Raw genomic sequence first — 26,752 nt, forward strand, 5'->3', positions numbered from 1 at the left:
AATTTCATATTGATAAAAAAAATAAATGAGATTCTATTTTTGCAATACACACAGGGATGGCTTAGGAGTTGTTGGCACCCAGACGGAAATATTGCTAAGTGTACCCCCCCCCCCCTTCAGCAATCAAAATCAGTCACTAGACTATAGGATGTCAAAAAATAAATAAACAAAATCAATTATATTATAATTATGCTATTGATGTTGTGCTGCTTATTTTTATGATAGTAGGGTATCTGGAAGATTGCATCAGTGTATCCCGCGTTTGAACTGGTATTTGTTAACATAGAACATAAATCTTAGCTAAATCACTCATTCTGCGGTGCATGTTCAATAAAATATTTTAGCATCGAAATCAATAGTTTCTGGTAATTAACTGTGACCAAGGAGTGACTCGGCTCAATAGTAGCTTAAACTTTTCACGCGGAATTTTGTTATCAACAGATCCATCAAAAAATCAAATTATTATGGTGATTCCATATATGTGAGAGTCATCAAGTTTAGTTCTACCCATCAAAAGTTAAAAGCCTGAGAAAGTTTGCATGATTTTCGATAAAGGGAAGAAACACCACCTAAAAATCAAGGAATTGTAATGTAAATCACACCATTAGATTCAAAATATCAAAGAACCCTACCGTAGAAGTTGCAAGCTCCTATGAGCAAAAATGTGTAATTTTACAATTTTTTTTTGCCAGAAGAATGATCACGACGCGTGTTTATAGGGGTAATCGTATCGAAGTAAGAGTACAAGAAGATCGGGAGAGGGCGAATTCGAACCAAAATTAAACATTCTAGTGCCCTTTTAAGTCACCAATAATATTCGAGGACAAGTAGCCCCCTCCCACGCCCTTTTTCCCCTAAAGTTGTCCGATCAAAATTTTAAGATAATCGCTTACTGAAGTATAGTAGAAATATCCATCAAATGTCTTTAGGGGTAATATGACCCCCCACAGTCTGTGGGGAAAGGCCTGTAAAATATGAAACTTGACCATTGTTTACGCATAGTTTCTGTTTTGAGAAGTATACGGAAAACAATGGGGGGGGGGTATTTTGTGCTTGGGGTGCGTTTCTACATGGGAAATATTTCGTGGGAAGGGAAATATCCTGGGGGCCAACTTTCCAGGGGAAATTGTACGCTTGATAGATTTCACACAATTCCATGGAAAATTCTTTTTATTTGTCTTATTTTCTCTTTGCCAAATCAATTTTTCATATGCAGACGTTCTGGGGGAATCATTTGGGGTTTTTTTCAGCGTATTTGATTTCTGCGAAAATATTTCCACGGAAGGGGGGATGCCCAGAATGATCGAGCAAAAGATTAGAAATGTAAGTCTTTTTAAGGGGTGGTAGGGGTTTGGGTTCAATGAGGATGGAACTTTGCGGAGGAAATTTAGGGGGGTTCATTTTACGTGGAAGGAAATTTCGGCAGAGGGGCTTCCCGTGAAAAAGGGGAAATGTTGTGTAGAGGACGAGCCAGATTTCCTGGCATCCTTTGTAAAACGATCAGAAATTGGATTATTTTTCTAATACACTTTGTCATTTTAATATTTTTTTAACATTTCTTTGTGCTTTGTGCGTTTTAGCTAAACGCACAATTAAGGAATTTTTACTCTGAACTAATAACATAGCAGGTTAATCTCATACGTATTCAAACATCTAACTAGTTTAAAAAGCAGAAACAATAAAAATTTTAAAAACAAATTGTAATACTGAACGAATCGAGGGTATAACTTAACTTTGGTATGAGTTTACATTACAAATTTAGAGCACAATAATATATCACATTTTTAACACTGAGATTGAATCTTGTCGTCAGAACCAGTAGAGATCTTTTGGATAATCTTGAAGACTACCGCTTCCTCCTTCCAAAGCTAAAAGAAAAAAAAAACATATATATTTGACTATAAGCAAAACCTCCTTCGAAAGCTAAAAGAAAAAAAACATATATATTTGACTATAAGCAGAACCTCCTTCCAAAGCTAAAAGAAAAAGAAACATATATATTTGACTATAAGCAGAACCTCCTTCCAAAGCTAAAAGAAAAAAAAAACATATATATTTGACTATAAGCAGAACCCGATCTAGGATTTTTCTAAGGGGGGTGGATGCAAATGTAGATTTTGTAACTCCTACCGCACCATCAATTTGTAAATATTATAATATTTGTTTAGAAGAAAAGTTGAATGAATTTCATCGAAAAATAATGGTGCTGATATGAATTTATTACTTATATGCTCTTTATCAAAGGTGCTGGTTTTACCAGCTCACAATTTAATTCCACTACTTTTGTAAGATGCAGAATATAATTAATTTGAAAAGAACTTTACTCTTTCAAATATAGCCTAAAGCTGAAGCCTAGTAAAATGGTAGAAGGTTAAGCTAATCGAATGTCAAGCGTTATATATTTACCCAATATAATTGTCAAACAGTCCGTGACAACAAACTTTAAGGAGTAACTCAATCCAATAATTACCTTAACTTAAAAATATGGCATTTTGACAACAATAGATATATTGAAAGAACTGGATTCCTATTTTGATTACTTTTGTATAAAATTCATTATAGTAGACTGTTACCCATTTAAGTTGCAAACCTGAGAAAACTTTTCTGATCTATAGAAAATTCAAGGGGTCGTTATGATAATCACATCATCAGATTCAGCATATCAGAGAACCCTACGAGTAGTGGTCTATAGATGAATTCGGAGGTAAGACCTCCGAGGCTATAAAGATTACCATTAATAAACTAGAGCATTGACCTATTTACATTACGTACTCCCTTGGATCATTAGCATAATCCAGCTGACATTTTGTTTGCTTCATATTCCTGTCTGGGCATGATTATCAAAGAAAGTTGAAATATGTGTTTTTAGCGTTTAATTATATAGATAGTCTTCTTTTTCAGTTGAAATGAACGAAAATGGTCTTATCAGGCGCTTTTCTATAGTAAACTGGCCAAGTTATGTTCCCTAATGAAGCAATTGCTAAGACATTTTGTTCTAAGAGGGAACCTATGGTCGTCTATGTCCATCCTCCACCCCTCCCTGAAGTTTTGTCCCCCCCCTTTTCTTTTGAACTTGGAATTTCTTGAGTCTTTTTCTTTACCCTTTAGCCTTTTTTTTTGCTTAGAAATTTTTTCATCTTTTTCCTTGGGGACTTAAATTTTTTTCAGCTTTTCTTTCAGTGTCTTAGAATGATATATAATCTGGTAAATGTTGTATTTGGATTTTTTTTTTTTTAATGTGGACACCCCCGTAGTAATCTGTGGCTGATCATTGAGAATAGATGGTATATTGCAGAGGTCGTAGATGGGGTATTGTACATGGTATTTTAAGAGTCGTTATTTCAAAAAAAAATATTTTATGTATTACTTTGTTATTTTTCCATAAATTCTAGGACACGCTAACAAGTCGAACGTTTAGGATGTTTACTAAGAAATCAGTGATGTAAGTAACAGGGGTTTTACCTGAGTCTGAGAGGGATGAGCTGATCTTTTTTCCAAAATACACATAGACAAGCAAACACAGGCTCAGACACACTCACAAGCGTTATACTTGAATAGTCTGAAATAGTTGAATTAGGTTTTTACTAAAATCTCAGACAGAAAAATCGGATCCTTTTTATAGGTAGAGACATATGAAGTGCGAATTTATCGAGATTCAGTCAAACACAGACGATAATACCGGCTCGCAAGTAATACACCAGAGTCTGAAATAAGTGAGTTAGGCTTGTTTTTTTTTTACCAAAGTCTGAGAGAGATGAATCGGTTTCTCCTTAGAGTAAGAGATATATGAAATGGGCATTTATATGAGTGTATAGAGTATAAAGATATATATGAAGTCTTTCCCTTAGCCATTTCGTATTGAAGGGTTAGTAGTAGAAACTGTGGAGGGGGATCTTCAGATTGGAAATTGAAAGGTAAGATATATATGAAGTGGGTATTTATATGGATATATGAAGTGGGTATATGTATGTATATATATATATATATATATATATATATATATATATATATATATATATATATAACCGACAATCCGCGGGCAATTTATTTTAGTAAACTGCAAATAATTTTCTAGTTTTTAGAAGGCATGGGTAAAGGTTGTCTTTCCCTCAGCCATTTCGTATTGAAGGGTTAGTAGTAGAAACTCTGGAGGGGGATCTTCAGATTGGAAATTAAAAGGTATTATTCCCTTTTATTCCCTTTTTAAGGGTCAAAACTAATAGAAAGATATTCAATTATAAATGTGTGCGTCCAAGCATGTTATTTTCCAAGTATCTTATTATCCTTTGGTCCTTCCTTAGATTCTTTTTACTTCATAAACAAAGCTTGGGATTTTTTAGTGGAAAAGGCAGATCCAGATAGGTTTTTATGCCCATTTTTGGTTCTTGTGGAGCATGACCTGGAAAAATTTTTCGTACATATAGTTGCTATTTATTGAAGGACTTGCAAAAGGAAGGGCTGCAAATTCCAAACTGATCAGGGTAGTCGGGTTTTACCCTTTTTTGGACCCTCTAACTTCCAGGAACTACAGCCCTCCATAAGAATTTTTTACCCAGACAAGTGTCAATCAAAAATTTTTAGCCAGTCACACACCCAATATCAAACAAGTAACCCAATTCATTATAGCCTATCCATTATAAAATTAAAGAGTCAAAATTTGTAATTTTTATTATTTAAGGCTCTTTCCACAGTGGCTATGAGGTTCACACCATTCCCAACATATTTACATCATTTTATCAGATTTTCTGATTCAAGATTCATATTTTCGATAGAATATCTGGTGAGGTTGTAGGGGCCCCTTTCTATCACTTTTAACTCTTAAAAAGGGAATACCTTTCAATTTCAAATCGGAAAACCCCCTCCACAGTTTCTACTACCAACCCTTCTATAAAAAGTGGCTGGGAGAAAAGATAATACATGAGGGTATTCAAACCCCTGGTGAAAAAAAATACAATCAGCACGAACCCATGATCCTATAACTACAAAATTTCGTAGTTTAGGGTATAAAAATTCTGTCAGGGGTTCATGAAAGTTCAGAGTTGAACAGCGCAATTTTTCTTAAAATCAGGTCCTTATTATGGCATTTCCCCCTCTTTCATGAAGTTTTATAAATTTGCTAATATTGATAATTTCTAATGGACAATTTGATTTGACAGTTTTACTTATTAAAATATTGAATGGTTGAATCAGCATGAAATATATATTCTTTTTATGTAAATATTGTTTCTAAAGTTCTACTTTTTTAGTCGTGTTGCTCTTGGCATGGCTCTTCACTTACAGTTCGTTACCACGAGCTGTCTGATATATTGTTATTAAATCTCCTTTTGATACTAGTAGGAGATTTCCAAAGTAATCTCCTAAAAGGTAATCTTAATACGCCATTAAAGTTTATGCTGTATAAGACTCGAAAACAAACCGGTTTCTTTGTTAGTTTATTTCAGCTTAAAGCGAAACAAGACAAAAGGCAAGTGACAGAATAGATGGGGAATTTATAATTCAGGCTCTATATTTGCACATTATGGGGAAGCGGGGCTAAATTATTTGGACAGTTTGAAGTTAGAAAACAATTCTTACTTTATAGTTTGCCAAATATGCCTAACACATCTTACACGCAGACCCACTATACTTTACCCCCTTTTATATGCAAATATATAGCCCAAATTCGTTTCTAACGTACTATATTTTCATCATATCTTGTGATATTTCATTAGGATTGAGCATCAAAGAAACAGGCTATAATTAAAAAAAGCACTAGAGTAGCGTATAACACACAAGTAACCTTCTTTTCTTTGAGTTTTGGCTACTACCTGCATGAGCCACTCTTTACATCAAGTCTGTTGCCAGGAAGGCTTGATAAGCCATCCATTAAAACAGCTTACGTATATAAAGTTTTACTCATTTCCCATTAATATCCAAACATTCTGCTTCCTCTCATAGAGATACCTCAAGTAATTTGAATTGTTTCCTCATATCCTTGATTTACGAAACTTAATAATTACCCGTTCTTCTTAGGGTCAAATGATGTGACGGATGGCACCCTAAATCTGTCCACATGGAGAATTTTCAATCTGAAATGGTGCTATTATCCGCATCAACGTTGCGGAAACAGAGAGAACACGCTACATCAAGAGACACTTGGGAGGACAGATGCTGTGGAACGTCGTAGGCGTATAATAAATTGTAAATTAAATATTTATGGGCAAACAGTGTTGCATGCATAACTTTAGCACTATTTGGGATTCTAAAATGTGCTGATAGATTTTATTGCATTATGGAAAACTTAATAGAGGAAGGATGGCAAAAACATATAAAGAATTTACAAGATTACGAAGAATTTATAGCATAAAAAAAATTGAATTTATGCTACCTAGCTATGTGAAAAAGTTAAAGACAACTTTCGTGTTTTTAGAATAGGCCACCAGAATTTAAAACACGAAGTTTACCAAACTGTCGATATTGAAGACAAATAGCTCATTACTTAAAGAACAAAGATTAAAGCGTACTTTTAGACCACTAGTTCTTTTTTATTAAGAGTTGAAAAAGGAAATCATCCATTAAACAACATCAAACAGTTCGTGGTAATGGACTGTAGTAAGGAGCGACCCGGCTCAATAGTAACCGAAACTCTAAAAAATGGAATTTTGATACCAATAGTTACATAAAAAATCGCATTTTAATGCTGATTTTAAATATAGAACTTTCATCAAGATTATTTTTACCTATCAATAGTTACGAGCCTGAGAAAATTTGCCTCATTTTAGAAAATAGGAGAAAACACCCCATAAAAATCATACAATCTTAACGAAAATCACACAATCAGATTCAGTGTATCAGAGAACCTTATTGTAGAAGTTTCAAGCTTCTATATACAAAAATGTGGAATTTCACATTTTTTGCCAGAAGAAAAATCACGGATGCGTGTTTATTTGTTTTTTTTTTTTTTTTTCCCACGGGTGATCATATCGACCTTGTGGTCCTAGAATGTCGCGAGAGGGCTCATTCTAACGGAAACTAAAAGTTCTAGTGCTCTTTTTAAGTGACCAAAAAATTGGAGGGCACCTAGGCCCCCTCCCACGCTCATTTTCCCCCAAAGTCACCGGATCAAAATTCTGAGATAGCCATTTTATTCATCATAGTCGAAAAGCTTAATGACGATGTCTTTGGGGACGACTTACTCCCCCACAGTCCCCGTGGGAGGGGTTGCAAGTTACAAACTTTGTTTACATATAGTAATGGTTACTGGAAGTGTACGGACGTTTTCAGGGGGATTTTTTTGGATTGGGGGGGTGAGGTGAGGAGAGGGCTACGTGGGAGGATCTTTCCATGGAGAACCAATAAAAAAATAAATATGAAAAGTTTTTTCTACTGAAAGTGAGGAGCAGCATTAAAACTTAAAATGAGCAGAAATTATTACTCATCTGAGGGGTTTACCTCCTCGTAATACCTCGCTCTTTACGCTAAAATATTTTTAGTAATTTCAACAATTTATTCTACGGCCTTTGTGATTCAAGGGTCATTCTTATGGAATTGGGACAAAATTTAAGCTTTAGTGTAAAAGCGAGGTATCGACGAGGGGTGAACCCCCTCACATACGCAATAAAAACATACGAATATAGAAATTCGTTACGTAAGTTAATTCGTAAATACATATGTTTTTTACTAATGAAAATGTTCTTAAAAAATTAAAAGTTATAATTGCCTTTTTAAGTAATAAAAAAAATTGGAGGACAACTAGGCTTCCTCCCTCGCTCCTTTTTTCTCAAAATGTTCCGATTAAAACTATGAGAAAGCCATTTAGCCAAAAAAAATTATTATGTAAAATTTCTTTTTAATTATTTATGTGCGGAGAGCCAAGATCAAAACATGCATTAATTAAAAATGTCCAGAAATTAAATAAAAAAAAACAAATTTTTTTAAATGAAAGTAAGGAGCAACATTGAAACTTAAAACGAACAGAAATTACCCCGTATATGAAAGGGGCTTTTCCTCTTCAACGCCCCGCTCTTTACGCTAAAGTTTTTTTTACTGTTTTAAGAGGTAGAGTTAAGAGAAAGAGTCAAACTTTAGCGTAAAGAGCGAGACGTTGAAGAGGAAAAGCCCCTTCCATATACGGAGTAATTTCTGTTCGTTTTAAGTTTTAATGTCGCTCCTTACTTTCATTTGAAAAAAACTTGTTTTTCTTATTTAATTTTTCAGACTAAGTTCTTACTTGTTGACTGTGAATATAAAAACGAAGTTAAAAAAAACAAAAAAGGAAAATTTACCAGAAGTGAGTTTTTAACGAGTTTAAATTGACAAAAACAGCGTGTAATTCTTTTTTAATACAAATAGATGGCATAGTTTTCGACAATTAATAGTTTTACGACAATTCGACAGTATCTATATGATGTGGCTTTTTCACAATTGTATGAATGAAAAAAAAATTGGATTTAGCTTTTAGAATTGTTCGCACATACAAAGTTTCTTTGATTTCCATCACAACTATTATCTTTTTTGAAATTCCTATACTTCCTCGACTGAAGAAAAGGTTTTTCATCATTCTTCGGTAAAGTGAGTTTTAATAATAGGTCTTATCATTCTTGTCTATCATTCTTGTCTTATCATTCTTGTCTATCATTCTTGTCTATCATTCTTGTCTTATCATTCTTGTGTTTCTTGACAGTGTGTTAGGCTAAATAGTGTGGCGTTTTTTCTAGCTAGTTATCATATAGTTTGTGGTAACGACCTGTAGTAAGGAGTGACCCGGCTCATTAGTAACCGAGACTCTAAAAAATGGAATTTTGATAGCAATAGTGACAAAAAAGAATTTCATTTAAATGTTGATTTTAAATATATAAGCTTCATCAAGTTTAGTCTTACCCATCAAAAGTTACGAGCCTGAGAAAAATTGCCTTATTTTGGAAAATAGGGAGAAACACCCCCTAAAAGTCATAGAATCTTAACGAAAATCATACCATCGCATTCAGCGTGTCAGAGAACCTTCTTGTAAAAGTTTTAAACTCCTATTTACAAAAATGTGGAACTTCGTGTTTTTTGCCAGAAGGCCGATCACAGGTGCGTGTTTATTTTTTTTTTTTTTTTTTTTTTTTTTTTTTTTTTTTTTTTTTTTTTTTTTTTTTCAGGAGTCATTGTATCGACCAAGAGGTGCTTAAATGTAGCAAGAGGGTTCATTCTAACGAAAATAAAAAGTTTTAGTGCCCTTTTTAAGTGACCCAAAAAATTGGAGGGCACCTAGGCCCCCTCCCACTCTAATTTTTTCCCAAAGTCGACGAATCTAAATTTTGAGACAGCCATTTTGTCCAGCATAATCGAAAAACTTAATAACTATGTGTTTGAGGATGATTTACTCCCCCACAGTCCCCGGGTGAGGGGCTGCAAGTTACAAACTTTGACCAGTGTTTGTATACAGTAATGGTTATTGGGAAGTGTACAGACGTTTTAAGGGGGATTTTTTTTTGTTTGGGGGGGGGGGGTTTGAGGAGAGGGAGCTATGTGGGAGGATCTTTCCTTGGAGGAAAATGTCCTGGGGGAAGAGAAATTCAATAAAGGGGGTGCAGAATTTAGAAATAAGAAAAAATAAATATGAAAACGTTTTTTCAACTGAAAGTAAGGAGCAGCATTAAAACTTTAAACGAACAGAGACCAATACTTACATGAGGGGCTCTTCTCCTAAATACGTCGCTCTTTACGTTTAAGTATTTTTAGTAATTTCATCTATTTATTCTACTATTTATTCAGGGGTCATTCTTAAAGAACTGGGACAAAATTTAAGCTTTAGTGTAAAGAGCGGGGTATTAACGAGGGGACAAACCCCCTCATATACATAATAAAAATTTCCGAATATAGAAGTTCGTTACGTAAGTTAATTCTTAAGTTACGTATATTTTTTACTTATAAAAACGTTTGTTAAAAATTAAAAGTTTCGACTATGCTGAATAAAACGATTATCTCAGAATTTCGATCCGTTAATAATTAAATATTCTAGTTGCCTTTTTAAGTAACCAAAAACTTGGAGGGCAACTATGCCTCCTCCCCCACCCCTTATTTCTCAAAATCGACTGATCAAAACTAAGAGAAAGCCATTTATCCAAAAAATGGAATTAATATGCAAATTCCATTTTAATAATTTATGTGGGGAGAGCCAAAATCAAGCATGCATTAATTCAAAAACGTTCAGAAAATAATTAAAAAAACTAGTTTTTTTCACTGAACGTAAGGAGCGACATTAAAACTTGAAACAAACAGAAATTACTCCGTGTATGAATGGGGCTGTTCCCTTCTCAACGCCCCGCTCTTTACGCTAAACTTTTTTACTGTTTAATAAAGTAGAATTGAGAGAAAGAGTCAAACTTTAGCGTAAATAGTGGGGCGTAGAATTATTACGTACAATAATACGCTCTTTACGCTAAAGTATTTTTAGTAATTTCAACTATTTGTTCTACGGCCTTGGTGATTCAGGGGTTATTCTTAAGGAACTTGGACAAATTTAAGCTTCAGTGTAAAGAACGAGTTATTGACGAGGGGACCAACCCCCGCACATACGTAATAAAAACTTTTAATATAGAAGTTCATTACGAAAGTTAATTCTTGAGTTACGTATACTTTTTACTAGTAAAAATCAAAAGTTCTAGTTGTCTTTTTAAGTAATTAAATAAAGAAAAACAAGTTTTTTGACTGCAAGTAAGGAGCGACATTAAAACTTAAAACGAATAGAAATTATTCTGTATATGAAAGAGGTTGCCCCCTCCTCTAAGCCTCGCTTTTTAAGCTAAAGTTTTACTCTTTCTCTCAACTCTACTTTTTAAAAAAGTAAAAAACTTTATCGTAAAGAGCGGAGCATTGAGGAGGGAGCAGCCCCTTTCATATATGAAGTAATTTTTGTTCGTTTTAAGTTTTAATGTCGCTCCTTACTTTAAGTTAAAAAAAAACTTGTTATTTTTATTTAATTTCTGAACGTTTTTGAATTAATGCATGTTTTAATTTTGGCTCTCCGCAGATGGATAATTAAAACGTAATTTATATTTTTATTTATTTTGGCTAAATGGTTTTCTCATAGTTTTGACCGAATGATTTTGAGAAAAAAGTAGCGGGGGAGGAGGCTTAGTTGCCCTCCACTGTTTTGACTACTTAAAAAGGCAACTAAAACTTTTAATTTTTTACGAACGTTTTTATTAGTAAAAGATATATGTAACTTACGAGTTAGCTTACGTAACGAACATCTGTATTCGTATGTTTTTATTACGTATATGAGGGGGTTCACCCCCTTGTCAGTACCTCGCTCTTTACACTAAAGCTTAAACTTTGTCCCAATTCCTTAAGGATGACCCCTGAATAAGTCCGTAGAATAAATAGTTGAAATTACTAACAATACTTTAGCGTAAAGAGCGAGGTATTAGGAGAAGGTGAACCCCTCATATGCGTAATAATTTCTGTTGGTTTTAAGTTTTAGTGCTACTCCTTACTTTAAGTTGAAAAATCTTTTTCATATTTGTTTTTTCATTTTTTTTAAATAATGCTAGAAAATCCTGCTTTCCGTACATGGAAATTTTCTCCCCCCATGACAAATTCCTCCATGGGAAGTTCCCCCAACATATCCCCCTCTTCTAACCCCCCCCCCCAAACCAAAAAATTACCCTTAAAACGTCTGCACACATCCCCATAGCCTTTACTATGGGTAAGCACAGGTCAAAGTTTGTAACTTGTAGCCCCTCCCGCGGGGACTGTGGGGGAGTAAGTCCTCCCTAGAGACATAGTCATAGGGTTTTCGACTATGTTGAATAAATTAGCTGTCTCAGAATTTTGATCCGGTGACTTTGGGAAAATAATTTTTTATTTTATATAATAATTTTTTTATAATCAAATTATTTTTAGTCACTTAAAAAGGGCACTACAACTTTTCATTTCCGTTAGAATGAGCCCTATTGCAACGTTCTAGGACCACTGGCTCGATACGATCACCCTTGGAGAAAAAAAATCAAAAAAAAAAAAAAAAACCAGCAAACAAACAAATAAACACGCATACGTGATCTGCCTTCTGGCAAAGAATACAAAATTCCACATTTTTGTAGATAGGTGCTTGAAAGTTCTTCCACAGGGTTCTCTGATATGCGGAATCTGATGGTGTGATTTTGTTTTAATATTTTATGACTTATAGGGGGTATTCTCCTTATTTTCTAAAATAAGGCAAATTTTCACAGGCTCGAAACTTTTGATGAGTAAGACTAAACTTGATGAAACTTAAATATTTAAAATCAGCATTAAGATGCGATTCTTTTGATGTAGCTATTGGTATCAAAATTCCATGTTTTATCTTTTTTAGGGTTTTGGTTACTCTTGAGCTGGGTCGCTCCTTACTACAGTTCGTTACCACGAACTGTTTGAAAACAACAACAAAAATAGCGTAAAGAACGAGGCGTTGAGGAGGGGGCAACCCCTTTCATATACGGAATAATTTCTGTTCGTTTTAAGTTTAAATGTCGCTCCTTATTTTCAGTAAAAAAAACTTACTTTTTTTTATTTAATTTTTGAACGTTTTGAATTAATGCATGCTTTGATTTTTGCTCACTGCACATGAATAAATAAAACAAAATTTGCATATTATTTTTTTTTGGCTAAATGGCTTTCTCATTGTTTTGATCGGACGATTTTGATAAAAGAAGGGTTTGGGGGGAGGAGGCCTAGTTGCCCTCCAATTTTTGGTTACCCAAAAAGGCAACTAGGGCTTTTTATTTTTTTTACGAACTTTTTTATTAGTATTAAAAATACTTAACTTACGAAGTAACTTAAGTAACGAACTTCTATATTTGTATATTTTTATTACTTATATGAGGGGGTTCGTCCCCTCGTCAATATCTCGCTCTTTAAACTAAAGCTTGAATTTTATCCCAATTCTTTAAGAATAACCCCTAAATCACAAATGCCATAGAATAAATAGTTGAAATTACTAAAAATACTTTAACGTAACGAGCGAGGTATTGAGGAGGAGATGAATCCCTTATAAATGTAATATTTTCTGTTCGTTTTAGGTTTTAATGCTGCTCATTACTTCCAGTGGAAAAAAAACTTTTTTCGTTTATTTTCTCATTGTTTTTTTTTTAATAATGCTGGAAAATCCTAGGGCCCCTTCATGAAAATTCTCTTCTCTCGTGATAATTCCCCCATGGCAAGATCTTCCTACCTAGCCCCCTCCCCCGACCAGCCCCACCTTCCCTCAACATGAAAAAGTTCCCCTGAAAACGTCTCTACACTTCCCAATAACCATTACTATATTCAAACACTGGTCAAAGTTTGTAACTTGTAGCCCCTCCCACGGGAACAGTGGGGGAGTAAGTCGTCCCCAAAGACATAGTTATTAGGTCTTTCGACTATGCTGAATAAAATGATTATCTCAGAAGATCCGGCGACTTTCGAAAAAATGAGCGTGGGAGGGGGCCTAGGTGCCCTCCAATTTTTTGGTCACTGAAAAAGAGCACTAGAACTTTTAATATCCGTTAGAATGAGCCCTCTTGCGACATTCTAGGACCACTGGGCCGATGCAATCACTCCTGGGAAAAAGAACAAACAAATAAGCACGCATCCGTGATCTGTCTTCTGGCAAAAAAAAAATTCAACATTTTTATAGATAGGAGTTTGAAACTTCTACAGTATAGTTTTTTGATACGCTGATCTGATGGTGTGATTTTTGTTAAGTTTATAGGACTTTTAATTTTCCTGAGAAAGTCATTAGTAACACGCTTAATTTGCCCTTTGCTTAGTATTCTTCTTGTCATAATTTGCATAATTTGCATTTTTTTTTTCTTTCGATTTTGGACAGTCTAACACTCTCTCTTGCTTTTTTTCATTTGCCCATGTTTTAATTAATGGATTTTCTACAATACTCTGCTACTTCCAAAGTCATTTGGGACTTTTTTTTATGGCAGCTCCAGTCTTCACTGGAGCTTTTTAAGGTGCGAAAATTGCAAATAAGGCGCATTAAAAGTGGCTTTTTCAGAAAAAACATCTAGTTTGGCGATCAAAAAGCTGTCTTCACTGATACGGCAGTTGGCCAACTCCCCCCCTAAAAACATAAACAGGGCTCAGGGCACATGTGTCATTGAAACTTATTCTAATTTATATCATATCTTATTAAACGAGCTATTATTGTATATATGTGAATATTTTCTCGAAAATTGGACACTATTTTATTTTAACTCGTGCCACTATTTCCCAGTTTAAAAAAAAAAAACGATATAGATAAGTTACGACTGTGGAAATTGCGATTGAAGGCGATTACAGAAGTTTGAAAATTCTACTTTTATGCATAACAGTGTAGCTAGGGGTGTAAGGGAGGATGGCTGTCCTCGGGCCAAGCCTCAGAGAGGCATCAAACCAACTTTTTTTTTTAAATTATCTATATACTTTTTACTTCTGTGATGGTAGTAATGGCGGGGAGGAACAAAAGCTGACATTGTCCTTGGGCACTGAAAACCCTAACTTTACCTCTGTTTCTACACTTTAATTCTGCTATTAAAGAAAACTATTTGTACGTTTAACGTGTTTTTAACTGCTATAAGGTGTGAGGCTATGAACATATTGGGACTCTTTTAATGGTATTCCTGAAGCCCTAGGAAATGTTTAATAGAAAGTTACATTACTGCAGGGATAGTTTTACATTGGAAAGTTTTCCAAGTACGAAATGTTAAGATGACATACTACCTCAATGACCACTGTCCATATTTGTGTGATCCTGTCACTTTCTCACGGCCGATTAACAAAGGATCAAGATTACTACTATTAATTGTCTACTTGAAAGGATTGAAGGGGTACCGAAAGTTTATTGGTTCTTTGCTATTGTTCCTTCCTTGCAATAAAGGCTCCATTTTGTCACTGAGATTTCCCTGATATGGCAGATAATAGCAAGAGGGGAAACAAAATTGGATCTCTCTCATAATATTTATGTCAAATATTTTAGTGTAACCCTAATTGATATCAATTTATTTACAAAGAAAATTAATGGAATGACATTCTAGAAAAGTATAAAAGTGCTATGTTAATGGAATACTAAACGTAAGAAATTGACAAAATTGATCATAAGCAGTACGGAAAATGCAGTAAGTATTAAAAAAATGGCGTATCAAAATTGATAAAGAAGAAATTTATGAATTCAGTGTGGCTGAATTTTGAAATGTATGTGTCTGTATTTGTGCGCAAATATCCGTGCAATACAATTTTGAATGTGATTTTGCTTATAATATAACCAATATGATATTCTCTAAAAAATATTTAAAGAATGTGTCCTGACACATTCTAGGGTATGCAGGAAATCTGTTATTGATGTGAGAAGTAAGAATCACCATCTAGTGGTGTCTAAAGTTCATTTGAATCTGAAATTTTGGAATGGTAACTAACTCCCGAGAAGTTTTGATGTTGGCGGACTCCAGGATGAGACTTTGAGAGAAACTTTTCAGGAACAGTTGAATCCTAAACTTGAGAGTTTAAAATTTGACAATATGGAAGAATGGTTCGAACAATTTTATAAGAACCATTTGTGAATATTGCTGATGGTGGCTTGGGGAAGAAAGTTGGACTGTAGCTAGGAAAATTAGTGAAAAAGCTTTATGTTTAATAGAGAGGAGAATTGGCTTGTACAAGAGTTATTTGAATGATAGATCATATGAAAACAAAAGAAATATGAAGAAAGTAGAGAAAGCATTAAAATATAAACTAAGGAGATGTGAAGTGGAGACGAAGTGGATCATCGAAATGAATTTACGAGGATCTAGAAGATACAGCTAGACGGCATAATAGTAAAATATTGTACTGGCATATTAATAAATTGAGAGGGGTAGTCAATCCGGACTTGCCCCAGTTAAAGATAGGAACGGGGCAACATTTAGTGATAAGAAAAGAGTTAGCCTAAAGAGAGGCGGGCAGACCATTTTGAGAATATGCTAAACCGAGATAGAGTTGCAGGAAAATATATAGAGGAAAATGGAAAAGTTTGTGATACATAGGATGTGAAGGAAGATTTGTTTGTGAGGAAGAATTGATGACAACACTAAAAGGATTAAAAAAATAATAAGGCTCCAGGGTCAAATATAGCTCTGAAAAATGGGTGCTTCGAAAATCGCATGAGAATTTACTAGATGTTTTCCAGCAAAATTTCCTGCGGATTGTTGTGGGTCCCCGGCTGACTGACAGTATTTTAAACAGAAGGCTGGACGAAAAATGTGGCTCAATCCCTCTTTCTAGAGCAATAATGAAACAAAGCTTGAGATGGCTAGGGCATACTGTTTGGATCAAGGATGACAGATTGCCGAAGATTTTCCTTTTTCGGCCAACCGCCTAGGGGTAAACAGAAAGCAGATCGTCCTCATCTTGGGTGGGAGGAAGTTTTAAAGGAAGTGGGAACTTCCTGGAAGAGTGTAAAAAGGGAGGCTTTGAATAGACTGGGATGGATGAAGAGCGTGCGTAGCTATGTTGGCCTCAGGCAGCTTGGCGCTGCCATGCGTTGTTAGTTGTAATAGTAGTAGTATTGCGTCCTGAACGTCCGGGTAATCTTTTTTTCTTATTAGAATTGATTTGGCGTAGTAGCGACAACTTTCTCGCGGTGTCCCTGAGAATATCAGGAACATATAAGAGCCTACTACTGCTAATTTCAGTGATTATGGGGCCACTGGCCATCCTGCCTAGTGTTTTTCATGAGTATAAGGGCTTTGCAGAATATATTTTTAAAAAAATGTGGCAACCTAAGCATAAAAGAATATAATTTTGAAGACTTTGTCTCTGGGGAAGGATAGGGTCTTCAAAAAGCTATCCTCTCAGCTGCACTCCGAGAGGTATGCATTGATTTATTTCTCAAACTAGGGAAAAATCGTTATACTTGACTGATACAAAAGAAAGGCAAATGAAATTGAAATATAGAAAGAATAAGAGGGGAACCACAATATTTGAATACTAGCGGGGATGATCCCCTTGCTAGTTTCTCTTTGTATGTTCCATGCTTTTCCATCTTATGTTTCAGGGTGTGACACAAAAAATCTCTTCTAGTGTCACAAAAACATTCGAAATTCATTCTAGACTTGGGTAGAACTTAAAAAATTACGACCAATTAAAACTAAAAAACAAAAACATTTTATGCGGATCTCTTAGACTCCTGTTAATCAAATTCAGGGAGTAATTTAAAAGAATATGTCGTACTAAAAGTCACACGTTGACAAATGAGTCAAAAGAAACATGGATTGACTCTTTAGAGGGCGCAATAATTTGATAGTTCTCTTCTCTTTGTCAAGAAAATTTCTTTTTCCTAATACTTCACCTGTTCATTGTGCTACACATTTCACCTTTGTTTTGACGGTTTTATTGCACCGCATGGTAAAATGAGGCTTCTGCTAATGCTGGGAAAAATCGGAAACAGGCCTTATTTTTCGATGTTTACCAGGTGAGAATTGGTTCCAAGCATTTAAAACCGACTTACACAAAAACAGAAAAGTAACAATGAATCGTATGAATTGCCTTAAGATAAAAAGAAAACTATTAAAGTAAATTAATGTAATAACTGTCTTTCTCAGATGTTTCGAGAATTCAACCACTTGGTTAGCCAGATAAAATATTTTCTTCTCGGTTTTGGTAAAACAAAATGTTATAGAAGCAAAACGTGTACGATATCCGAAAGTATGATCTTTCTCAAGGAGAATGGTGGGATGGTCGGTAAGGTAGGACTGGATTTTTCTCAACGGATGTGTTTTTTCCCATGGGGGATCGTATATGAACTGTGGTTTTATGATATGCGAGGAGGGTGTAATAGAAGAAAAATCAAGAATTCAGTAAAAAAAGAATTCACGGAACAGAACATTCTGTGGCTTAGTAAGGTGACAATTCTTGCCATTTTGGGGTAACAGAAATTTTAGCCTGAATAGGACTAAAATCAAAACTATTAGCCTCCAAGTTTCAGAGCCCACGATGCCCAGCCGTGATGCATTCTTCCCTAAGGATATAACAAGTCAATTAAATTAAAACACTTATTCTAGACTATAATTTTTGAGCTTCATGCGTTGATTCAACTGACACTTTATTATCTACAATACTTCAACAATAGGAAATAGCTGCAATGCATAGCAGCAAATACACTTTATTATCTACAATACTTCAACAATAGGAAATAGCTGCAATGCATAGCAGCAAATACACTTTATTATCTACAATACTTCAACAATAGGAAATAGCTGCAATGCATAGCAGCAAATAGCTACAACGATATGAAATACACATTAGTGTGTCTATTGGCGGAAGGGGGAGAGTAACCAACACCTCAAAAAGTGTAGTTTATGCCAGTTTTTTTCCTTCACACTGAGGTTTGTCGTATGTATATTAACGAGAGAGCTTCCACTCCTGAAGCTCACTTTATCCTTAATAACTTATTTGGACAAAGCTTGCGATACGGGTAAAGTTTGGTAACGGCTCCTTTTTTTTATGCAAAATAATGCCTTGAAGCCATACCCATCTTTAGTTAGGTAGCACTAGTGCACTGCCAATGGAATATTTATCGCAACTTAAGATATTAGACTTTAAGTTTGCATCTATGAAAGAGGGATGAGTATTTCTCAGATGTTTCGAGAATTCAACCACTTGGTTAGCCAGATAAAATATTTTCTTCTCGGTATTTGGTAAAACAAAATGTTATAGAAGCAAAACGTGTACCATATCCGAAAGTATGATCATTCTCAAGGAGAATGGTGGGAAGAATAAAATTTAGCCGATGAAACACATTCAAAAATTGAAGATTAGAGCAGCAAATGCTCCTCTCCCGTCATATGTTTTAAGGGGTGTGCTTTTTCAGGGATGACTATTATTCGCGATGCAATATAGGGGGAGGTATAAAATGTAGTTTTTGAAATCTAGTTATGGGGCAAATTTGTTTTGTTTTCCATTTTTATCAATAAAAATACTAAGAAATGTATATTTTTTCTACTGGAAATACAAAACAAAGGGCCTTTTGAAACCTAAAGGACAATTGTGTTCCTGTCCCTCCCACGATTGATATGCCTTTTTGGAAAGGTATTATTTTCCCTTGCATTAAAGACAACCCTTGATAAAACAGCTTGTTGTAAGAACTATTAGACTATTAGTTACAACCACTATTGTAAGTAGAATTTTGATTACAACACCAGTAACTTTATATTTATCTAGAAAAGTTATTAGCAGGAAATAGTTTGCATTATTTTAAAATAAGGAGAAACGAAGCTCTTAAAAAGTATAGAGCCTGGATTAAGGTTATACCCCAAAATCCAGCATGGGTGAGCACCCTAGAACCACGGTTCAAAGGATCCATAAAAGCCAATGATTTATTTGGGTACTATGGCTGTTTTTTACGTCCTTGATGCTTTGAAATGTACTATTAAAATGCGACAAAAAGAAAATAGAATGGATACAAATTACCTGTAACTCCAGAATATGTGTGAGCTGGACCATGATATCCACTTGGAGGATGATCTCCAGTAATATCTAGGCTAGGATTGGAGTCACCATAGCGGCCATTCCATGGTTCTGCTTTTACTGATGGACAATGAGAGGCTGACGGTACCGGACCCAGTCTCGACGTCGAGGGACCTGGTTGATGCAATAAAAGGGATCCGTACTGTGGAGCAAACCGATTATTCGCCACTCCACCGTAAGCGGATGCAAAGTATGCCTGAAAAAGATGATTTGCATAGATTATCTTTTAAAAATTCTTTTTTTGCATAGATTTTTACTTAAAGAGACATGTAGCGTAGCCTTTTCAATCAATCGTTCCATTCGGTTCCTTTTTTAAGTTTTTCGACTAAAATCCATTACTTTTATGCCCCAACAATGCGTAGTGACGTAGGAAACGGCGATCCTTGTTGATAAAACTTTGTTAAATGCCATAAAAATGATAATATAAAATCATATGTATTTGACCCAACTGCTAGTGTTGAAGTTGTCGCACATAGTAGCCACGTAGTTTAGTAGCCAGCAGCATCAATTGGGGTGACTTGACTTGACTTTATTAAACAAGAAACGATATACATAAATCTTATACAAAGGAGACAGGGAGGCAACTCGTTTTGTCGGGTGGGGATAGAATTAGAGAAGGACATACGCCCCAGGTTTTTTCTCCCTTCCCCCTTTATTTTAAGAAATACTTCTCAGGGTATTATCAGGGTAATACTTCTCAGGGTATACTTCTCAGGGTATTATCAGGCTTTATTTTAAGAAATACCTCTCAGAAATACTTATTTTAAGAAATACTACAATGAATAGAAATACTATTCATTGAAAATTTCTTTTTAAGTATTTTTAATTAAATGAATAAAAAAGGCAAATCTCCTCTCTTATGATTTTGAAACATACACTTTGACCTCCCACTCTAAATTTTTGTCTGGACCTGTTCTGTTCCAAAATATAAAATAAAAGCTACAATTTAAACAATCGACACTGGTTCAAAGTGAAAAAATCTAACTATTGTATGCTGTTCAGAAAATAAATAGAAAATTATCTGTTTAAAATAATAAATTTGGAATTTTCATGTCTATCGCTGATTTTTCGGAACTGACAAAATCAAAGTGGAAAGACCAAAAGAAATATACTACATCCTAAAGTATCTTAATTTATATAGTTGGTAAATTTCTTCAGTACTTAGCCAATCAGTGAAGTTATAAGACGGATAGCTGAAGCCGATATTTTTCTACAGAACGTTAATTATAATGAAGGTGAAGTCCAGTTGGTTATACGAGAGAGTCTACCCAACAGATTATGCATTGGGTTTCATCAGATATCTCACTCCTATGAAAATACATGGGTCGAAGTGTTCCTCGATTACACTGGATGTTTAACAAAAATGAGGTATAATTGAAACAAGTTTAAAAATACTTTTCATCAGCAAGGAGTAGGGATTTTTTCGTTGCAGCCCTCGCCAATTGGACTAAATCCTTCCTAAAATAAACTTCAGGGATTTAGCCGCACTCAGGGACATAGGCAAACAGCGAAGAATATTATTTTGAAATTTTTAGCTGCATATTTCATGATTTTGATTAAAATGGTCTCAGAGCAGTGCTGTCACTTACTTGAAGTACTTTTACTTGAAGTACTACTTAAGTAAAATTTTCCATTACTTGTACTTATACTTAAGTAAAAACTCTACGGTGTACTTATTACTTGATACTTAAGTAAGATTACGAAATACTTATTACTTAAGATACTTTTAATGTACTTGTTTTTCAAATACTTTACCTTTGACAAGAAAATTTTGTGTGTGTGTGCTTTGGCAATGTACAAGAAAGCATTACTTTTAGATTTAGGGCAAACTCAGATATTGCTTTTGTGTGTGTGTGCTTTGGCAATGTACAAGAAAACATTACCCTTTAGATTTAGAGTAAACTCAGATATAGCTCCATGCCCTATTTCTGGATATGAAATAAGGTATTTGTTTTTGACAAAAAAAAAAATATAGTATGATTAACACTTGGTTTAATTTTTGTTTAAAAGTTATATAAAAAAGAAAATTGAAATCATTTCACAGTTCACTGGTCGACAGTGAGCTAAATTCCCTTGTTTTGTGCTAAATGTTGCATACTGTAGTCCATTTGGGCTTATATTTCTGACATTAGTGTTTAAGTTTTGTCATCTCGTCAACTGAACCAGATTTCCACCATTTCGTCATCTTCAGGACCATATTATTGGTAAAACTACTGAAGCTATGAATCTTTGCCCATCTAAATGTTGTCTGCAATAAACAAGTCTAGAGAATTCTAGCTGGATCCAATGCAGTGATATTTTGTCAAATTCGTTCCAGCAAATTCAGGTATTCAGACGAATCTGACTTCAGATTTGTCACTCCATTCATAAGTTATAGGCCCTACCAAATTAAAAGAAGAGTCAACTTTCTTAAGACTTGAAACCCTCTCCCCCTCACCCTATTTGATAAAGGGGTTGTGATACCAGAGCTTGATATGAGCCCTGATCTTAGGCATCTTTGGTCTAGTTTTCATTTGGATCCGTTACTCCATTTGCCAGTTATACTAAATTAAACAAAAAACTTAAATTTTTCAGGAATTAAAAGTAACTCCCCCTTGTTAAATTTGAGCTAGGGTCTTTATCTCAAAACTTGATTTGTCATGGTCTTAGGCCTCTTTGGTTCAATTTCCATTCAGATCACTTTAGTCGCAAGTTACTCTGAATTAAACGAAAAACTGTTATTAGCAACTCTCCCTCTGTTTTATTTGAGCAAGGGTCTTCATCTTTGAACTTGATGTGTCTCATGATCCTTGGCACCAAATCTAGCCATCAAAATTTTCATCCAAATCCAACCAGCGGTTCTCCCCTTATATGTGATTACACAGACGGACGGACAGAAAGACAAGCGGACGGACGGATTTTGGAACGTCTTAGGTAGCCGTGTTGGCTCATTGAATTCAAAAAAAGAAAACAATATCATATCATCCTCCAGGCATCATCACCTATTTGGATAGTGGAAAATATCCATCAAGATAGGTTTTTGAGATCTGTCCGCCCGTCTGTGCAATCGAGTATAGCGGGAGAACCGCCAGTCAGATTTGTATTAAAATTGAACTATTTGGATTAAAATTGAGCTTAATTAGGGCGATGGGGCTTTAAGTGTTAAAAAAATTCGAGTTTTTCATTTAATTCACTGTAACTCGCAAATGGAGAGATGAATTTCGATGAAAATTGAATAAAGATGCCTAAGAGTATGATATGCATTGATTTCTGGGATGGAGACCCAAGCTTAATTAGGGTGTGGGGGAAGGGACTTTAAATGCTTAAAAAGTTGAGTTTTTTGTTCGACTCAATTTAACTTGCGAATGAAGTAATGAATCTCAATGAAAGTCAAGCCAAAGATGCCAAAACCATAAGGCACATAATGTTTTGAGATGAAGACCCTAGCTTAATTTGGGGGAGGGGGCTTTAAGCACTAAAAAAAAGTTGAGTTTTTCATTTAATTCAGTGTAACTTGCGAGAGATTGATGGATCTCAGTGAAGATTGAACCAAAGGTGCCTAAGACTGTGATAGGCATCAAGTTTTGAAATGAAAACCCTAGCTCAAATAGAACGAGGGAGAGTGGGTTTTAAGTGCTGAAAAAAGTCAAGCTTTTGGTTTATTTTAGTATAACTTGCAAATGGAGCAACGGATCCAAGTGAAAGCTAGACCAATGATGACTAGGATCAGGGCTCATATCGAGCTCTGATATCACAAGCCCTATCTAAAATAGGGCGAGGAGGAGGGATTTTCAAGTTTTAAGAAAGTCGAGTTTTCCTTCAGTTTAGTAGGGCTTGTAACTACTTCCACCCATGGCTTGCCCAAAGCCTGGAAATAACCCTTTTCCAAAATAAGTCATACTGAAGCCAACCTTCCACCAAATATTTCATCCCCAGAGAAAAATTAATTTGTATGGCACTTGGTATTTACCAAGTGACATACAGTGATCACAAATTCTGTTGGTCTGTCAGTCCCGGTCTTGCTAGTTTTGGCCCTTCCAGATAAGCTAGGACAATGAAATTTGGCTGGCGTATCAGGGACCAGACCAGATTAAACTTGAAATAGTTGTTTCCTCGATTCGACCATCTGGGGGGGGGGGAGTGGGAGGACAAAAATTAGATCGGATCTTAATTAAATTTGATATTTAGAAGGATATCATGTCTCAGAGCTCTTATTTTAAATTCCTACTGGATCAGGTGACATTGGAGGGGGAAGCCTAAAATCTTCGAAAATGCTTAGAGTGGAGGGATCGAGATGAAACATAGTGAGAAAAATAAGCACAAGTCCTATATACGTCAATGACATAAACAGAACGAATTCACTCTCTTTTGGGGAGTTGGGGGGAGGGTTAATTCTGAAAAATTAGAAGAAACTAGGTATTTTAACTTACGAAGGAGTGATCAGATCTTGAATTTCATGGGATGAAATTTCATATTTAGAAATATCTCGGATCTCATGTTTTAAATCCTGACCGAATCCAGTGTCATTGGGGGGATTTGGGGGAAAACACTTAGAGTGGAGTGATCAGGATGAAACTTGATGGGATGAATAAGCACAAGTCCTAGATACGTGATTGACATAACTAAAATGGATTCGCTCTCTTTGGGGGAGTTGGAGGGGGTGTTAATTCGGAAAAATTACAAAAATTGAGGTATTTTTAACTCACGAAGGAGTGATCAGATCTTGAATTTCATCGGATGAAATTTCATATTTAGAAGGATCTCGGAACTCGGATCTGATGTTTTAAATCCCAACCGGATCCAGTGTCATTGGAGGGATTCGGGGGGGGGGGCGGAAATCTTGGAAAACGCATAGAGTGGAGTGATCAGGATGAAACTTGGTGGGATGAATAAGCACAAGTCTTAGATACGTGATTGACATAACTAAAATGGATTCGCTCTCTTTGGGGGAGTTGGAGGGGTATTAATTCGGAAAAATTAAAAAAAATTGAGGTATTTTTGATTTAAGAGCGGGTGACCGTTCGTGAGGTATTTTTGAATTTGATATTAAGAAGGAACTTGTGTCTCAAATCTCTTATTTTAAGCCTCGACCAGTTCTGGGGACATTGGGGGAGAGTTGGAGGGGGAAACCGGAAATCCTGGGAAACACTTAGAGTGGAGAGATCGGGATGAAAGTTGGTGGGTAGAATATGCAAATGTCGTAGATACGTGATTGACGAAACCGGACTCGATACACTCTCTTTGGGGTAGTTAGGGGGGTCCAGTGCTTTGGCGACTTTGCTATTTCTGGATGTGCTAGGACAATGAAAATTGGTAGGCGTGTCAGGGACCTGCACAAATTAACTTGATAAAGTTTATTTCCCCGATTCAACCATCTGGGGGAGGGGGCTGAATGGATAGGAAAAACCAGAAAAATGAGGTATTATACTTGCGAGTGGGTGATCGGATCTTAATGAATTTTGATATTTAAAAGGACCTTGTGTCTCAGAGCTCTTATTTTAAATGCCGACCGGCATTAAGCCTCTGTTTTTTCTTTTAAATTAATCTATTGATTCTTATAATTTTGCTAGAGATCATGCCATATGAGCTCTTGGCTCTTCCGACCTCGTCACAAGTGCCATATGAGCTCTTAGCTCTTGTTTTATTCCTTTTTTCTCAGAAGATTTTCGAATTAGTCTCATGGTTTTTGCCACTTCATGGCGTGAAAACTGCTGCTAGAAATAGATAGGTTGCAACTTCTGCCGTATTGTCTTCTAGTATATTTAAATGTGTGCTTGCATTGTGCCTGTGTCCCCTTAAAAGTTCTGTTTCTTATGGTAATATTGGTTTGTCTTCTGTTGCATATGCAGACGACGTTCTTCTTGTTGCCCGGACTCACTGTGGATTGCTTTCGAATTATACTGTATTAACCAATGAACTATCTAAGATTGGACTGTCAGTTAATGCGTCTAAATGCGAGTTTATTTGTTTTAATAGCCCTTATGCGGTCGCTCCATTCTTTGCTTGGACTGCAATTCTGCCATGTTCTTCTTTAGTTAGTTGGCTTGGTCCAATTTCCAACACTTTCCACTACCTTTTCATCCCTAGTGAATCAAGCCGTAAAAAACCTACGCGTCGTGTACGGAAAAATATCCCCTAACAAAAGCCGTTACAACCGCAATGGTTTGTGCATGATTTATAACGCTTATTGCACCCCTGTGCTTTTTTTTTTATCAGGCATGGCTCATCAATTTCGTAAGAGAAATCGCTATACTCTACATATGGCTCATTTCAGATATTGCGAATCCCTGAAATTTGCTAGGAATCTGTTTTGGTTCCTAGATGGCACCAAAACCGAAAAATAATTGCTCGATTTGGTTTAATAGATATGACTTCTTGGATTCCGTCTTCCAGTGATGATTTATGTAAAAAGACCATCTACTTTATTCACGTTTACGACCCTCTGCAGCCTTTTTTTCCATATTGATACTGGTTAATTAGTCCATGTTGTCTTTTGTCAGTTTGAATTTTTTTTCTTGCTGTTTATTGTTTTTGTTTATTTATAATACCCCGTACTTTGTGTTTTTTTTTTTACTTTTACGGATAATAAAGTTCATTCATTCATTCAATCTGCAGTTTGACCAGCCGTATGGAATGCGTCTGAGTCAGCGGGCTTGCTGCAGGCCCGTGATTTTATAATATATGTTTGTAGGGAGTTTTACCGACCATCTGAATTGACTACACAGCATGTGGCTTGCTTGAGTGAAAACCAGCCAAAGGATATAGATGCCGTACATTTTCATAGCGTGTCTGAAATTTAACTTGAAAACTGGAGGCAGTTTCCTTGTAAAAGTGCCGAGGGCGAGACATGTCATCAAAGTGTGAATCAAGATTTCATTTCCATGCTCTTCTTTTCTTTCAGCACGCTGACAGCCAGCAACCTTCAGCTAGCTGCCAAAAGTGTGGATTTGTGCTGCTCCTTTTTTATTGAGCTTTGATTCCTCTTATTAAAAAAGTCTGCAACTGACTCACTTGGCTCCTTACTTTTAAATTTGAGTTTTTTTTTGTTGCTAAGGTTTTTACTTATTGAATCAGAGAATGAACTACTTTATTACCTTTTATTTGTTTTAAAGCCAATTCAAAGTTTATTTTTCTATTTTCAATATTTTTTCCACCATTCCGACATGTTTCAGAGTAACCCTGTATTTTTTCAAGGGTCTCAGATTTGACTGAACACTAATCGCCACAATTTCAACTCTATATGCACTGTATTAATCCTTTCATGCGATCTGTCTGATCCAATCAGAAGTTTTTTGACTGC

The 26,752-nt window shown here is 35.5% G+C and overlaps 1 protein-coding gene across 2 annotated transcripts in view; it reads right to left on the reverse strand.

Moving 5' to 3' along the window:
* Window positions 1-1,685: 1,685 nt before the first annotated feature.
* LOC136036237 (protein vestigial-like) overlaps window positions 1,686-26,752 on the reverse strand; it is a 77,373-nt gene continuing 52,306 nt past the window's right edge. For both annotated transcript variants that reach the window (XM_065718347.1, XM_065718338.1), the window contains exons 4-5: window positions 19,417-19,669; window positions 1,686-1,868 (exon numbers count right to left, since the gene is read on the reverse strand). In XM_065718347.1, coding sequence (XP_065574419.1) covers window positions 1,810-1,868; window positions 19,417-19,669 — 312 coding nt within the window. In that variant the 3' untranslated portion in view covers window positions 1,686-1,809. The remainder of the gene's footprint in view (window positions 1,869-19,416; window positions 19,670-26,752) is intronic.

This window comes from Artemia franciscana, chromosome 2 (genome assembly GCF_032884065.1).
Source record: "Artemia franciscana chromosome 2, ASM3288406v1, whole genome shotgun sequence".
Classification (NCBI taxonomy): Eukaryota; Metazoa; Arthropoda; class Branchiopoda; order Anostraca; family Artemiidae; genus Artemia; species Artemia franciscana.